We start from the raw sequence: 16,397 nt of genomic DNA, 5'->3' as shown, positions 1-16,397 counted from the left end.
CTTTTAATTACCGGGGGGACTGATTTTGGCTGAGGAGCCCGCCTCGTCTGGTTTTTATTTCCAACTGCAGACTGACTGTAAAACAACACTACCAGCGCTGTCACCCAAAACCAAAGCTGCTCATGTACAAAAGCAGCCAGGGCCCTGATTATCATTCTGTGCCGGGCATGTGAGCGACAGTTGCTCTGTTTTTACTTACAACCCCCCCCCCCCCCGCCCATCCCACCACCACCACCACCACCACCACCTCTCCCACCTCTTCTCTCTTTCCTTTAAGTATCTTTCTGCACACATAAAAACTGATGTCAAGTGCACACGCTACATGCTCTATCTCAGACAAATCAGAGCCAGGTGCGTCCGTATGAGAGAGTTCATATTAGAGAGATATTGCAAACATCTGCGTGTTCTGCGTGTCCTCATCATTTAGATCCCCGTGTGACAGTAAAAGGCTGCGGAGAGGAGAAAAGGGGAACACCCGCTAAAAAGTAACTCTGCCCGGTTTGTTCTGCTGCCAAAAGGCCTGACTGATGGGGCTCTGCTGTGGGGACAGGGAGCTGACACACACACAACACACACACACTCACATTTTTCTCTGTTTGATAGACTTCCTCTCACTTTTTCTCTCAACCCTCTCTTTCAAGTTCACTTTCAAATGTGCACGACCCGCAGTCACAGTACGGCCACATCAGGCTGTACAAAGTGTAGAATTAAAGGACGGGTTCACAATTTTTTCAAGTCAGGCGTCCATATGAAAAGCGAAAGAGGTTTTCCTCGCTGTATTAAAAGATCCCCTTCAAATGTGCTTTCAATGTAAGTGATGGGGGGCCAAAATCCACAGTGTGTCTACACAGTCATTTAGTGCAAAAATGCCTTTAAAAGTCGAATCTGAAGCTTATGTGAGGCTTCAGCAGTCTGAGTTAGTCATATCGAGTGGATATCTGCCACATTTACAGTCTTTTTAGCATCCAATTCCCTCTTTGTGTTTCCCTGTTGAGCTGCAGTGGAAGTTTAGTGACAAAAAAGAGAGACTCTGACTGATTTGGATGTCTGAAGCTTCATATTAGCTTCAGATGAACTTTTAAATACATTTTTGCACAGAAGGAGGACTGTGGATTTTGTCCTCTATCACTTACATTGTAAGTGCTTTATGAAGGGATCTTGTAACAGTCAGTATGAGCAGGAGGAATGATTACAGCAGGAAAAATATGTTTCAATGTTCATTTGGGCTCCTGACTGTTGTTTTAAGACAAACTTGACTAAATGTTAACTCCTCCTTTAAGCATGTAAGTTCATTCTTGACTTATTTAAGGTCCACCTACAAGCTTTTTCTATTGATTTCAACCAAATCCGTCTTTCAACACGTCTATTTAATTGTCTATTTAATTTAATCATGTAACTGTAACAAAGCAGACACTGAGCAGATTATCTGGTGAAATAAAATAAACTGAACTGAAGTCATGACTACACTATGACAACTATGCAAACTCCGCTGATGAGTAAGTGGATCTTGAGTCGGGCTCGTTCTGTCAAACTATTTCCAAAGCCGGGAATGAACCTTCATACCGAACAGCTACAATCATCACTTTTAAATCCCATCTAAAGAATCTTTATTCAAATTCAACAAATAAAGGAAATGTCACACTGGCCGGGGTATTGTGTTTCATTTCATGTCGTATTCTGATTATTTTGTTTGTAGACGTAGGTCGTAGCAGCAGTCACATTGTGGGAATTTGGTTTTAAATATCTGTCAGATTTTTTGTCTTTTGTTATCTTTGGTTTCCAAAACTCCAAATTTTTACTCAATGGACGAGTCTCACAGTGAGATCTGGGACAACGTTTTGGATTGATGATAAAAGATTTGACACAGAGTGTAAAGAGGCCTTAACACAACGCTCTGATCAGGTGACTGTGAAGCCCATAGCATACACAGTAAGTCTCATCATTTTCACATTTATCAGAGCTTTCAGTGACCTCTCACGCCTCGTGCACGGAGGGAGGCTGTTCATCCTGGAAGAGATCGCTCCCATCAGGATAGAAATGTTTCATAACAGGATAAAGATGATGATGAAAAATGGTCGTTTTTAGGAATTTTTCTTCTCTGAGGCAACAAATACCATCAGCTATAGAAGCATTTACCGCACATTTCCGCACTCATTTACCCAGATTTTTTCTTTATTTATCACTTGTATGTATGTAACTGACACTTTCTGCTCCTTTTTTTCTCCTCACATCCTTTCTCTTTAATTGTTTTTCTATTTATTTATTGGATTTCCTTCCGCTCTTCTTTCTCAAGCTCAAGGTTTCTGTTTTCTCTTCCCCCCCCCCCCCCCCCCCAATCTTTCTCTTCTTTCATCTCCTCTCTTGTATCTTGTTTCTTTCCTCTTTCTCTATTTCTCTGTCTGGCTTCCATGTTTCCCTCTTTCTCATTCTTAATATTTTAAACTTTCTTACTTCCTTTTTCTTTTCATAATCTGTCTTTCTTCCTTTGTCTATCTCTTCCTCTTCTTCTTCTCATCTCTTTCTCCTCCAAACTCACTTTCCTTCAGTTTATCTTCTATCTGTATTTCTTTCTTTTACTTGTTGCCTCTCATCCATTATCCTCTTTCTCTCATCTCTTTCTTCACGTTGATTTTTCTCCTTTTATTTAATCTCCCCCTCTCTCTCCTCCTTTCCTTTTCCTCTCCACACAGTCAACCCTCACGGCTCTCTTTGTCCTCCCCCTCAGGTGCATCACAGACGAAAAAAGGAGTAGTATCAGGACTTTTCCAATCTGTATAAAACTTTACCATTATGAGATGTTGTGGATAATGTGAGTCTTTAAGATGTCAAAAAATGTGGATCTGCTCCAGCTGCCCTCTTATGAAACCTTCACCCCGAGGTCACAATCTGTACGAGACCAGAAAAGATCAAGTATGGGAATGCAACTGGAGGATCTTGTTCAAAGTGCGGAAACATAACATGTGTATCCAGAGTACATGTGCTGAGAGAGAGACAGATAAAGCCAGGGTGAGAGTGGGGTTAGAGCGAGGGGAAATAAGAGACAGAAAAGGACAGATATGAGCTTTCAGATGGGGAAGAGTCGGATCAGTGCACAATGAGTCTGTGTTGTTTTAACAAGTGAAAACTGATTCTTTATTTGAACTTAAAAAAAAGGGACAAAAGTTCAGGTTTTACTGTTTGGACACTTAAAACAATGTAGTATGTTTTAACTACTGTACATATTGTAGTATTTTTATTATTCCAGGATGCCGAACAACATCAAGCAAAGGGACCGCCGATGAAAACCAGCCTTCTGGCAAACTCGGGTACATTTACATTTGTTTGAATGTTGATTAATGCGCATTGTCCCTTTTCAAAAAAAAAGAAGAAAAAAAAGAAAAACAACTGAAAAACACACACAAATACATGGTGGACATCAGTTTTTGTTGAGACAGCAAAACGGGATAAATTACAGTTTTTCACGGATGTTTGCACACTAAAATTGGAACTTGAAACGCAAATCACTGAAACCTGAAACTCATGTACCGAATCCCTAAACCAAATGTGCAAAATTGCAAGCACAATATCTGCTTTACACTCAGTTCTAAATCACACTTGATGCAAAACACTGCACACAGCTCTCTGCATGAGGCACAACGTTTCAAATTAAAATCTCTTGTGTTCTTTTGGAAAACAACACCAATAAAAACTTTATTTACTTTATTTCCTCACAGGTGTAAACACTAGTTGCTTAATTGTTCGCTTAGAAATCAGAGCTTTAGTAGATGAGTTCTCCTGTTTAGGAGGAAAATGGAGGTCGATGGCGAAGCAAGAGCTAGAGGTCAAGGAGTGAGAGAAAGAGGAGGACGAGGAAGGACAGTTGTCTCAGATGAACCATGCATTGAGTGTGAGGAAGGCTGGGCAGAGAGTTCAGCCCATCGTTTGTGATGTAGATGTAGTCAGACCACGGAGGAGGCAGAATGCATTTTACATTTGTTTTTGTCTTTTTTGAGTTTTGAAAAAATGAGCCACTTTTTTTTTTTTTTTTATCTTAGTGAATGTTTTTTCTGGTTTTCTCCTGTTGGTTATGGGAAGTGAAAGACGTGAAAGAAGTGTTCAAAAATACTACATTTAGAAAAGAAAAGTTACTGTATTGCTTTTGTGTATGTTTATCTATTTATATTTGAGTAGATAAACATCACTGTAACAATCTTTCACAACCAGCTACAGCGTAACACTGAAAATACAAAAGGCATAAACCTGCTGATCAGTGTGGTTTTGGTTGGTAAACAGATCCGTCATAAGATGGTGTGTGTGTGTGTCATTTTGATGCAAAAAAAAAACATTTTGGAAAGAGATAAAACAGTTTGGAAAGCAGTGTTTGCTTTGAGATTTGTAGAGTTGTGCATTTTGTGTTTGTGGTTTAGTGTTTAGAGTTCTCAGAAAATGAGCTAAAGATTCGGAAAATGTGTGTTAACAATTGTGAAAACCTGTAAGAGAAATCACAAAGGAACCTTAGAATTTAAAATGCAAAAGCATTAGAGCTTTGATTCATTTGCCAAATTCCCCTGAAAGGGTTTTGAAATGAATCTTAAAATTAATTGCTGAACACCAGTCTGTAACATTTCTCAAAGTGAGACAAATGAGCCCTTCTTCTCTTAAGATGAATATTATACTTCCTACTTCTATATTTAAGTGCTCAGTGATGGACAACATTGCTCAAGATATTATAACTACAAAAAGTGGAAAAAAAAAACCTGTATTGTTTTGGTTTTCATTGCAGTCTGTTTGAAGCCCAGAGAGCCGGCTTTCACCAATTTATTGTTGAACTTAAGCAGTATGGCACAATAATTGAAGATGTGGAGAACAAAAAAGCAAAGAAGACTTTCAATATTTTAGAGGAACCATAAAAAATTATTGTCTCAGTATTTCTGGAGAGAAGTTGAACAGGAGTCAGTTGGAGCCAGAGAAATTACTTCCACTCTGGCTTTAAGTCGAGGTAGCTGCTGCTTGGTGCAACATAACATGACAACAGTGGTAACGAGGAGGAAAATCTTTCCACAAAAATGTAAGAAATGTTACAGAATGACCAGAGTAAGGTAAAGCATTTACACACATCAAAAAACATCCTGAATCAAGCAGAGAGTTGGATCTCTGTTTTCTACTTTACTAAATGTGCAACTGTTGTTTGCATCAGTTACAGGCCGCAACGATTCAAGAGAAGGACAAACAGGAAGAGACCACACATGACATTAAAAAACACCATGACAACCAACCAAACACCAAATAAGTGACTGACTGACTCCTCCAGATTATATGAGGAGCAGCCAAGTGTTTGATACCAAAGTATCATTAATGATAAGATAATTCCTACTGATAAATGTAAAATAATATCACCATAGACCCTAGACTTTTAGTCTCTTATTTCAAACAGTGCATTAAAACTATTTTGTGCTCTAACAAAAAAGCTTATAAAACACTGGATTTATGTGCTTTATTCAATGTTTTTGATTAGTATTTTTCATCTGTTGTGACTTCTGTTGCGAAACCCCTGACTGTGTTTAATTTTTTTTTGATTAAGTGTTAATTTAAAAAGAAAAAATGTCACCATAGGCCTTTTACACCGCAGACTTTTTTGACTTGTCACATAGCAGGAAAAGCACAGATGTTACTGATAATATTAATGATGGGTTCATTATATTCAAGCATCCCAGTGGTCATGACAGTGTGACAGTGAGCCAACATGAACAGACCCTGAAACCGAAGCAGCTAAATGAACTTCAGCCACCGTTAATTTTATTATTCATACCTACTGCTTTTCCTACTGTCACATGCAAAAATGTCGTCTGTGAAAAAGTCCCAAACTGCACACTATAAACTACATTTCTTTCAAACTCTTTAATAGTTGTTCATGTATAGATCTTGTCCTATGTATATGTATATTTGTGTATACTAACAGACCTCAGGAGGACTAGAAACATTGCTCGTGCACCTCTAAAATGTGCAGTTTTTAGGCTGCATTCACACCAAATCCGGCACTATGACGCAGGGGGTTCAGGTGGTTCAGGCGTGCTGTTTGAAGTGAGACAATGAAATAAGATCCAGGAAGTTGAGTTGGAGTTACACATCAATACATTTAAGGATTTATCAGAAGTCAAAACACTGCACAGCGGTTTGTAACACTCACAGAAAGGAACTCGCAAAGCCAACTGTTTTAGGTAAACAGTCAAATACGGCATTTATGTTACAAATAAATCCACCAGGAATATGTGTTTGCGTGTATGTGATTGGCCACCACAGCTGAGTTGATTCTGGTTCAACTTCTTGTCGAACGGCTGCTATGTTTTTTTTTTGCTGGCCTCTATACGGTCCCCCCTCCTGCAGCGTAAACGCACTGACCCCATTTAAATGAATAGGAGGACTGCTGTTTTTCACACATTGCTGGATTTGGTGTGAACGCAGCCTAAGAACACCAGTAATGTTAACCTTGAACTTTGAACTGTGTCAGCAAAAGCTAAAGGGGATCCTTAACAATAAATAATATAAACAGTGTTTTCAGTTTGTTGGGAGTTCATCCTGGAAAATGATAAAAATTAAAAACACTTGTAAAAGGCTGCATGCTGACTAAAATAACTCGATTCTTTAATGTAGTGTTGATGGACACCATTGTTCTCAAATGAAATGAGGAATCTCCTCACAGCTGATACAAATTACAACAAATTATGGACAGCGGTGCAACCAGCTGCAGGGACGTCTTGTGAAACGAGCTTTTCAGCATCTCCAAATCTGAAGGTTAAATATGTGCTCCAATCTTTTTAATCAATCATGTCTATGTTCTACTGACAGACAAAATAGTTCACAGTCAGCATTTGTGTGTATCGTATATTTAGATTTATATTATTTGGGACGCAGTCAAAACCAGAATCTGCACAGTATGTGTGTCACTTTGTGTTTTAAATTCATAAATCCAAACCCCGGGGGGACTTCTGTTGTTCAAGTGACATTCATGGAGACACTGTTTTGCCAGCAGCACTGATCCACAGAAGACACACCTGTCGGCCAGGATGAGATTAAACTACTCTGACCTCCTCTTCCTCCTCCTCCATCACTTTGTTTACTCACTCAACTGTGTAATATCTCTCCTCCAAGTCTGTGTCAGTTTGCATGAGAAGAAAGATCATCGAACTTCTCTTAAATTTCAGTTACATCTGAGTAGATGTATATAAAGTAAATACATTTATTACAGTTAAAGAGAATCCTTTATTGTGCATTTTTCAACAAATATTTAGTTGATCACTGTCAACGCAGGATTTCATCCAAGATGTGAGATAATTGTGCATAATGTTTAATTCTTAACTTCAAAAGTTTCAAGAAAAGTTAGGGTAGTATTGCATATTTGAGTGTCATTTAATTTATTTATTTATAAGGACAGTAATTAAAAGTCCTGTAAATGTGCCAGTGTTATTAGCCAACTGGCTAATTTTCAACTGCATGTTCTGAAACCAGTGAAGTGATGGTTAAAAATTACACACAGAGGACAAAAAGGTGCCATAAAGACACTAAAGCAATAAAATAAGCATTCTCAAGACGGTGTACAAGCTCTGCAGAGCAACAGCCAAACATTAGGACAATAATACAGCAACAGTTTCCACTATACAATACATGCAAGACAAGACAATGAAACCCAACCGAGCAAAACTGATTATAAGCATTTTTTGAGGCCGGCTGATACGCAGAGCAACAATAAGCACACTTAATGCATAAACCAAGCACAGTAAGATACAACCATACGTAAATTCAATTGCATTGGATTTGGACTAAATTAACTTAGACTGTCTTCTAACACTCAGGTTAGTTTTCTGTTTTAAACACACAGTTGTTTTAATCTTCTGAGTGCTAATCTAAAAGAAATCAGCACAGACAATTAACCCAGTGAGCACCAATGTGTTAATTTGAAGCTAAAAATACGTCTAAAAGTCACAACAGGGCTGACTTTGGGTGAAAAGTCAGCGTTTTTTAGACTCTATAATTGTTGCCGCAACAGTATTTGTATCTTATATATTTTAAAGTGTAGTCTGTGTCTGCTTCACATTAAATTATAGTAACTGAATGCTGTTTTCTAAAAAAAAACTTTCCTAGATATCTAGACGTCTTTTGACCTGCAGAAGAAAACACAAAAGTTTACTTAACCAACAGAAGGAGTTAACATATCACCTCCCTCGTATGTCCGTCTGAGGGCTTTGAGCCTGCTGCCATCTGACTCCACGGAGAGGAAATCCTCTCTAAAGCCTCTAACAGGCTGCGTTTACCAGAGCAAACACAGAGGTCAAGATGACAGGGCATCACTTTTGCCTCTGACTAAAAGAAAACAAGGGTGACATGTGTTGGGTAAATACTTCAAGAGAAAGTTTTTCTCTTTTTCTGCTCTGATTGTCTGAGATTTCTTGGAAACACACAAAATATTTTGTTCCAGATCTCTGTCACTGTGATCATTCCTTATCCCGTCTTAACTTTCTCTTCCTGCCCCGCGAACATGTGTGTAACATTTAACATCACAGAAAAACTCAGCGAGAAAACAGAAAAACATGAGCTCCCAGTTATATTCGCCTTCCCTCTGATAACAACAGCTGAATCCTGCACTCGATTTACACCCGGCTTTGTTTCCCCAGCAAATATTTTTCTCCATCTCACAGCAAATCTGCCACAGGGAGACACAGTGCAGAAACGCCTCCGTACGCCGCTATAGAGACGGTACATTCCAGTCTTTTGTCCTCCGCTGGCTGTTCAGAGCAGCTGCTGGAAACCGGCCGCCCCTTTTTTATATCTCACCTTGTTGTTTGGGAAGAGACAGCGAGGCCCTCAGAGAGCATCACTCACATTCCTTCCCCTCGCCCTCCTCCCTCCTCTCTTGATTGCTGCCCTTTTTCTAAGGGGGACGTGTACGTTGTTTAATGTCCACAGCCCCCGGAGACAATGGGCCACTTGACCTTTGACCATCCGTGAGGAAAAGGCAGCCTTAATCTGATGTCGAGATCCTCCTTTGCCATTGTCTGAGGGGCAGGGGACCCAGTGTGGCTCTAGACTAAAGGGAGGTCAGTCATTGCATCTGCCCACCAATTTGTTTGTCCCATATTAGTCCCTCACACACACACACACAGCCCACCCATGAAAGATGGCACTCTTTCCACTTGTCTGCTGACCCTGATTTCACCCTGCAAACTATCACTCACCCTGCTCATCCCTTTAACACCAGAGAAGATGACGAATGAGTCTCCAAGTTCCCAACCGCTTGTTTATACTGTATTGATCCGTACCGAGTGTGCTTAAAGGGTAACTCCACTGTTTTTTTTCACATCAAAGTCTGTTTTCAGGTGTACTACTGCATGTGTGAGAAAAGTTGTATAAAAATCTTTTGTGTCTCCAGAGGGAGATGTGTGAATCTGATAAATTTCCTCAAATGATGTCACTTAAGTCAGCATCGGTTCAGGCTGAAGACTACAAATTTGGAAATGAAAAAAAATCTGTTGGTGTAGTTAGAACAAAGTGATCTTACCAGACCTCTTTAACCTGCTTCTCATCTCTGCTTGAGGCTAGTAGCTCAAAGCTACATTAGCTGCCATTAGCATGACACACAAGAATCTGTACAGTCAAGTGAATTAAGTCAAGTTGCATTGTGGGTAGTGTAGGCACCATGAGAATGCATGACATTATCTCTGGTTCTGCTGCATTGTGAGTCAGACAGTGTTATAAGTAGGGCTGGTTATCGGTGCTTGATCCCAGATCCGGCCCACATACCGTGTGGAATGATGGCACTTGGGCGGTTCGCTCCTGTTTCCAAGATCTGGGTCCACAAGCAAGCCGTATGTCAACCAAGAGCAAACCAGATAAACCAGAACTGGCCAGCATCCAGAATGGACATACCTGAGAGCACTGCATCATTACCAAAAAAGGCCCACATTTGATTTGGGATATTTGGGCCATATTTGCTATGGGGGCCATTTCAGGCTCACATCCATTTTGTGCGGGCCAGAAGAAGGCCAGCAGTGCCTGAGGTGGCCCACTTCCGAAACTTCTCCAGTCAAATGATACCTGCGTTCGATCCTTTTTGTGCCCAGATCTACAAAAAAATGACTATTTGTATGGTTTTCTTGCAGCCAATCACCACAAGCATTCAATTTAATGCAACATGTGATTGGCTGACTACCACAGCAGCTACAGTCTGTGGTGGTGAAGTTAAGCGTGGTGTATTTGACGGAGTTGGGAGCTCAGCATACCGAGATGCCACAAAAATAAATATTTTACCAATGTGAACACTTGTGTAAGAATCATTTGGATGGAGAGGAGTGACGGCATTTTACACAGCTGAATGCACATGATAGGAATCAAATGAAGTAGAAAAAAAAGGTATTGAATGAAGTACTCTGTTGGTATCGGTTTCACTTTAAGGATACTGGTATTGGTACTGGTATCACAATTTTTTAAACGATACTCAGCCCTAGTTATAAGTGCAAAGATAAATCAGTGGAGAACTGCTTTAAGTGCACTGTATCTTTAAATGACTGTAAACAACAAAAGACACATATTGAACATATTAATGAAGGTAGTCAGTGTTAGTGAGCAAATCTCAAACATTTTTGAACAGAAGAGTCAGAAAGCAGAGATAATTACCGCTGATGCTCTTCTTAAATACAAAACTTTAGCTGCTTCCTTTATGATGAAGGTATTGACATTCATGATATTCATGCTGATAAAAGAACAGATGACAAAGTCTTCGATGCTTTAATTTCCTCTAGACTTGATTACTGTAATACACTTTATTTTGTTCTCAGGAGGCGAAACATGCAAAACACTTCTACAAAACACTGCTGCCAGTTTTTAACACGGTCTAAGAGAAGTGACCACAAGATTTTACCACTTTTTTTTTTAAAGCCCTTTATGATCAGGCCTCTCCTTGTATCTGTGATCTGCTAACTCGTTCCAAACCTGCGGCCGGTCACACCAAATTTACAACATGACTTCATTTCCTCATTTGTGAATTCAGACACGTTTCACTTGTCAAAACAAACTCTATACTTGTAACTCATGCAAGAGCACCGCAGAACTCCTAAATTTAATTGCAATTTGTGGGCAACAATTATTCGTGAAACATGACGTTGTGATCCGCGTGTAAAAAGTGCTGGCAAATCACTTTTATGAAAAGGCCCCTGATCCTCTGGCAGGGTCCTACAAATCACCTCATCCAGCTTTTGCTGTCTGGACCCCTCAAGTGTGGATCCCCAGTCAATATCCTCCTTAAAACTCGTCTTTATCCTGTGAATTTCTCTTGATTTATGGTCATTTGTTTTAATGATCCAATTATGATTTTTTTTTCTTTCATGTTTGTTTTGGTTTTTATTAACTTTTTACTTCCTTATGTTACTGTAAAGCACTTTGTAACTTGGATTTGAAAAGTGCTGGGTGACAGAGTCAGGTGCAATAGCTGCAACCATTCCTTTCAAGTATGAATTAAAATCACTTCATTTGCACGACAGCAATTATTTTTACAACCCCCTTGTTAAAAGCAAGACTTGTCATGACTCATCATACATTACCTCCCACTGTTTTTCCAACTGATATGTCTTTTTTTATTCAGTTTTAGTGATGGACGAGTCTGTTTTGATGTCTTTTTTTTTGCCATGCTGCAATCCAGATTTCCCATGTGGGACAATTAAGACTTCTGTCTTAATTAAGCTGTTAATGCCTGACTTGTGGATTGATAAAGAACTGATTTGAAGGTAAGACTGCTGGAAGACATAAGGATTAAATGTTACCACGTGGAGAAAATGCTTCTCACATAATACTGGTAAAAGAAAGATCAAATTAAGAACAAGTACCATAAATATGTGTATAAACCACAGTGAAATAAACAAAAAACAATGTAGTGTCACTAAATTCAACACTGCAACCAGAACACATAGTTCAATACACTTTAATTTGCCCATTACTCTACATATCTTACAGTTCATACATTTTATAAGAATAGATTCATTTGGTTAAACAATTTTACTGATTTTTTTACACTGTAGAAAAAACATTCATTATCATGAATTTCTCTGTAATACTGTGTCAGTTTACAACTGTGCCATAGGAGTAAAATAAAAACATATTGTGGCATAACACTGATTTATCCTTTCACTTTTCTGATAGTCAGTATCAATCAGTATAATATATTATTTTCAGATTCCAGTAAATAATGCAAAACATAACAAAATACAAGAGGCTAAAATGTGTTACTAATATTTTAAACAACTGTATAGCCTAAAAATAAATCCACCAAACAGAAAGCAATGTTTTTTTCATTTGGTGAGTAATTATTTCCTATTTATATACAACAAAAAACACTGATAGTACAACAGGATTTCACAGTCTGTGACCAGAACATAGCTGTCACGTTTCTTTTCCACAACTGTACCCACATGTGTTTATTTGAACCTGAACATCCAGATGTGTGACTCATGCAGTCTGGAAGTTGTAACGGAACAATGCAGACAATTAAAATGCAATAACTTATTCATAGAACATAAATTATTATTTCCATATCAAATATTTACACATGGTACCTTTGAACATCAGTGCATTACAGACAAAAATATGTATCTTCTCCAAACACAAACGGTAAGTAAACTGGTGCGGCGCTGTTGGTGGAAATGTACTTGTTTTGTTTTTATCTGAAAAAGGGACTTCCCATTCTCTCTGGCACTCGAGTACGTTCCCTGAGTCATAGGCCATGTCAAGTGCTGAAAATCTGTTTTCTAAACCTGGCAGAGATATTGCTCATGATTTCCATTTCAGGGGTAAAAATGTTTACTTGAAGTTCATCAGTTCAGTAAATCGTGGGAAGAAAGCCACAAAAGTGTAATCAATCGATTCGGTTCAGTCATCAAATGTCTTAAATGAAAACAAATGGACTATTTTTGATCTTTAAACCCTTGAAATGAATTTGGACAAGAAGTTTTTTAAGGATTTATCACATTTTTTACTGCCAGACTGCTCTGAGGCACCACATTTTTTAAGGTTTCAGATCTCTGCTGTGCATTGTACCTCTATTATTTTTACTACAGGGTGTTCTTCTCGAAAATAACTGGAAAATCTAGAGTCGTAACTATCGATACATATATTACGTGTTCATATTTATGTAACTTTTCATTGTACTTGCAGTCCATGAAAGTTGCACACAGAGCTAGTGTCCAACAGTGGTGGGTAAAAGGTCAGAAAGTGGCACAAGTGGTTTTTACTTAATATAGTTTTGTAAGAGCAGATTCCAGTTCCTCGAATGGGGGATTTTATGTGTGTAATTCAACATTTTTGGGGGAATTAAGCTTATTATTTTAAGCTTTCATGATAGATTGATACACTCTCTTAGCTTAGTTTAGCACAAGAAGTGGAAACAACTAGCCTGGCTCTGTCCACAGGTAACACAATCTGCCTTCCAGCACCTGTAAAGCTCACTAATTAACATATAAAAACTGTAGTGTAAAAATGACAAGTGGTTTTTCTGGGGAGTTATGTGCAAGGCTAGCTGTTTCCCCCTGTTTCCAGTCTTTGTGCTAAGCTAAGCTAGCTGGCTGCACTGTAGCTTCATATTTGTTGTACAGACGTGGGAGTGCTATCGATCTTCTCGTCTAACTCTCAGCAAGAAAGTGAATAAGCGTATTTCCCAAAATGTCAAACTATTCTTATAAACGAAGAGTTTTGCCGACAAGTTTATCTTATCATATATCCATGATATCGGCAGGCACTGCAGAGTTTAAGGCGACCAGATGGACTACCTCGAGACAATAACAATTCCTTAACAGAACAAACAAGAAAACAAACGTATGAGGTATTAACCATGATGATAAGAAGATGCATCGCTACGTTTCTTAAAAACCTCCATGTTCTCTTCGGGTGCAGCTTTCCCACCACACAGACTGTGATGCTGTTTGATCCCCACTACCTGGAGATCCTGAAGAACAAGAAGGAGGTCAAAGTAAACCACTACACCTGCCAGGTCTACTACCGACAGCCACAAGACTCCACCACCATGTCCTCGTATTGTTTATAGACCACATTGTGTCCTGAGTCGATGTAGAGGATGCTAATGGGGCTGAGTTTGGACGGGGCGCAGCAGCTGGGCGGCATGTTGCTGGGGTTCATTGAATTCATCAGAGTCTGGATGATGGCGTGGTTGGTGGGCTCCAGGTGGGAGCGTAAGGGGAAGTCACACACGCCCTCGCAGTGGTACGCCTCGTAATCCAGCGGGGCAATGATCCAGTCATCCCAGCCCAGATCCTTGAAATTTACATGCAGTGGCTTCTTACTGCACCTGGATTTGGACTTCTTGCCGTGCCTCTTCCCATGGCGCGTTTTGGATGCAGCCGTCCTCCTTCTCCTGCTGGCTTTGGCGCCAGGACCCCTCTCCTTGGCTTTCCTACCAAGGCCCAGTAACGCTCTCCCCTCTCTCCTCTCACTGAAGAGGGTCTGCCTCTTCTTGGACCTGGTGAAGACCACTAATATGGCTTTCTTCTGCTGGGGCCTGCTGTGCCTGTGCAAGCCCAGAAGGTGCAGGTCCAGCTCCCTCTCAGGGTTGTCCAGCATGGCCCTGAGCTCCAGGCAGAAGAGTTTCCCCTGGCTCAGGTGCTGTCGCTCTTTGAATATTTCCCACACGTCCAACACCTCCCACTTTGGCCTGTGGGAATCCTGGAGGTCCAGTGTCTTGGAGTCGAGCAGCTGCTGGTCGTGGCAGGAGAGGAGCTGGATGTCGACGGGCTCTGTTTCCGATATCCTGAAATTCCCAGACACTTTGGTGTATATCCTGAGCTCGGCTCCCAGCACCTCCGCTTTTTCGGAGAGGGTTGAGACGTCGAACAGATACTGCTGTCTCCTCAGAGGGGAGAGTGGGAGGTCATCTGTGGAAAGCATTAAAACAACGGGGTCAGACACATTCTCACAGAGATGATGTGCATACCACAGAGAAGTGGAATATGACAGGAAGAATCCCGCTATTGTCTGCTCTGAATTAATCTGGAAGAGACAAACTATGAGTCATGAGTCATTCTACCTGCACGTGCACGCGCATGCACGCACGCACGCACACGCACACGCACGCACACACACACACACACACACACACACACACACACACACACAGAGTAGAGAGTAGAGAGTCACATACCTTGCCCATTATCCACAAAACTTGCGATTGTATTTGCAGCTTTTGAGGAGCGAAAAAAACTTGCGTTGAGTCCCAGTTTCTCCGCCGTGGAGAAGGTTTTGTAAATAGACAACATGTAGTCATGAGGCTCAATTAAGTCTTTAGATGCTGCTTTACTATTTCTGTCGATTGAAGGTGGCGCGTAAAACTCCTTGAAATATTTGGACGCCTCTTGTCCATCAAAAAGCTTCGCCACCTTGCTGCTCTTCGGGACTGATGGGGGAAAAATAACGAGAGTCTGGAAACAGGGGATTCCCCACGCAAACACAAGAGCCCCGCAGAGAAAAGTGAAGTGACAGAAATCCATCCTCTGGTCTCTTCCTTTATCAGAGCCGGAGCCTGAGCTGTGTCCGGGTGAGGGGGGGGGGACCAGGGGCAAAGCCGGAGCTGAACTCTGCATCCACTTCTGCAGCAAGTGGTTGCTCCGCAAAGTGCGCACGGCTCCGGAGGACAGGCGGTGCAACGTTAAAAAGGGGGCGAGAACACGCCCACATTGTACTGTTATCGTTACGGCTAAATGGAGGGCTCAAATTAAGGCTGTAAAACTAATTGTTCCTCTGTCGCCCGTCGCCTCCCTCTTGGAGAGAGCAGATGTGCGCTGAAAAGATGCGCAACAACTTAAAAATAGTTAATTTTAGTTTCTACAACAAAACTTGATTGTAATAGTACAAAATGGCTCCTAAATGTGACTTTCTTCTACCGTATTTTGGAGTTTTCCCTCTTTTCAAGCAGGAGTCCAACTCTCACTAGATCTGTACCTCAGTGGACCCTGCATCCAGTATTTACCATGGAGTCTCCTGCCCTCTGGTGACGCGCAAAATAGCGCCATGGTGTGAACGAGGAAACATGCAGCCAATCAGCGTCCTTCAGCACCATGGACAGAGTCTTTACTTTGTATTATTTATAAAAAAAATCTTTATTTAATCAGACAGGTCTCATTGAGGTTGATTGATCTCTTTATCAAGAGAGACCTGAGAAGAAGAAACATTCATAATCAGACACAACCAGCAAACAGAAGCAACACAACCAGGGCCAGACAGGCACAATCAAGGATTAATTAATAAAAACAGATACAAGAGCTATTAAAACAAAAACGATAATTAAGTCTTAAATCTCCAGGGGGTGTGAAAGACTGAAGGCAGTTTGCATTTCATTCAATTTAAAAGGTGCCTGAAACCAGTTCTGC

At 40.5% G+C, this 16,397-nt stretch overlaps 1 protein-coding gene across 1 annotated transcript; it reads right to left on the bottom strand.

Annotated features, from left to right (window-relative positions):
• Window positions 1-11,931: 11,931 nt before the first annotated feature.
• gdf6b (growth differentiation factor 6b) lies at window positions 11,932-16,039 on the bottom strand. The gene is made up of 2 exons (XM_044335269.1): window positions 15,173-16,039; window positions 11,932-14,906 (listed from the first exon to the last, which is right to left on the bottom strand). The coding sequence occupies exons 1-2, from the start codon at window positions 15,609-15,611 to the stop codon at window positions 14,014-14,016; spliced, it is 1,332 nt and encodes a 443-aa protein (XP_044191204.1). The 5' UTR covers window positions 15,612-16,039; the 3' UTR covers window positions 11,932-14,013.
• Window positions 16,040-16,397: the final 358 nt, after the last annotated feature.

Source organism: Thunnus albacares, chromosome 19 (assembly GCF_914725855.1).
Source record: "Thunnus albacares chromosome 19, fThuAlb1.1, whole genome shotgun sequence".
NCBI classification, from domain to species: domain Eukaryota; kingdom Metazoa; phylum Chordata; class Actinopteri; order Scombriformes; family Scombridae; genus Thunnus; species Thunnus albacares.
The sequence above is the reverse complement of the archived record's forward strand: the minus strand, read 5'-3'. Positions and strand labels throughout refer to the sequence as shown.

Bases quoted from the DNA above. Each gene is read 5' to 3' on its own strand.
- gdf6b (XM_044335269.1), bottom strand. From the start codon at position 15,611: ATGCAGAGTTCAGCTCCGGCTTTGCCCCTGGTCCCCCCCCCCTCACCC. The intron at 14,907-15,172 runs GTATGTGACTCT...TGCTTTCCACAG, and splicing joins TTTTGTGGATAATGGGCAAG to ATGACCTCCCACTCTCCCCT.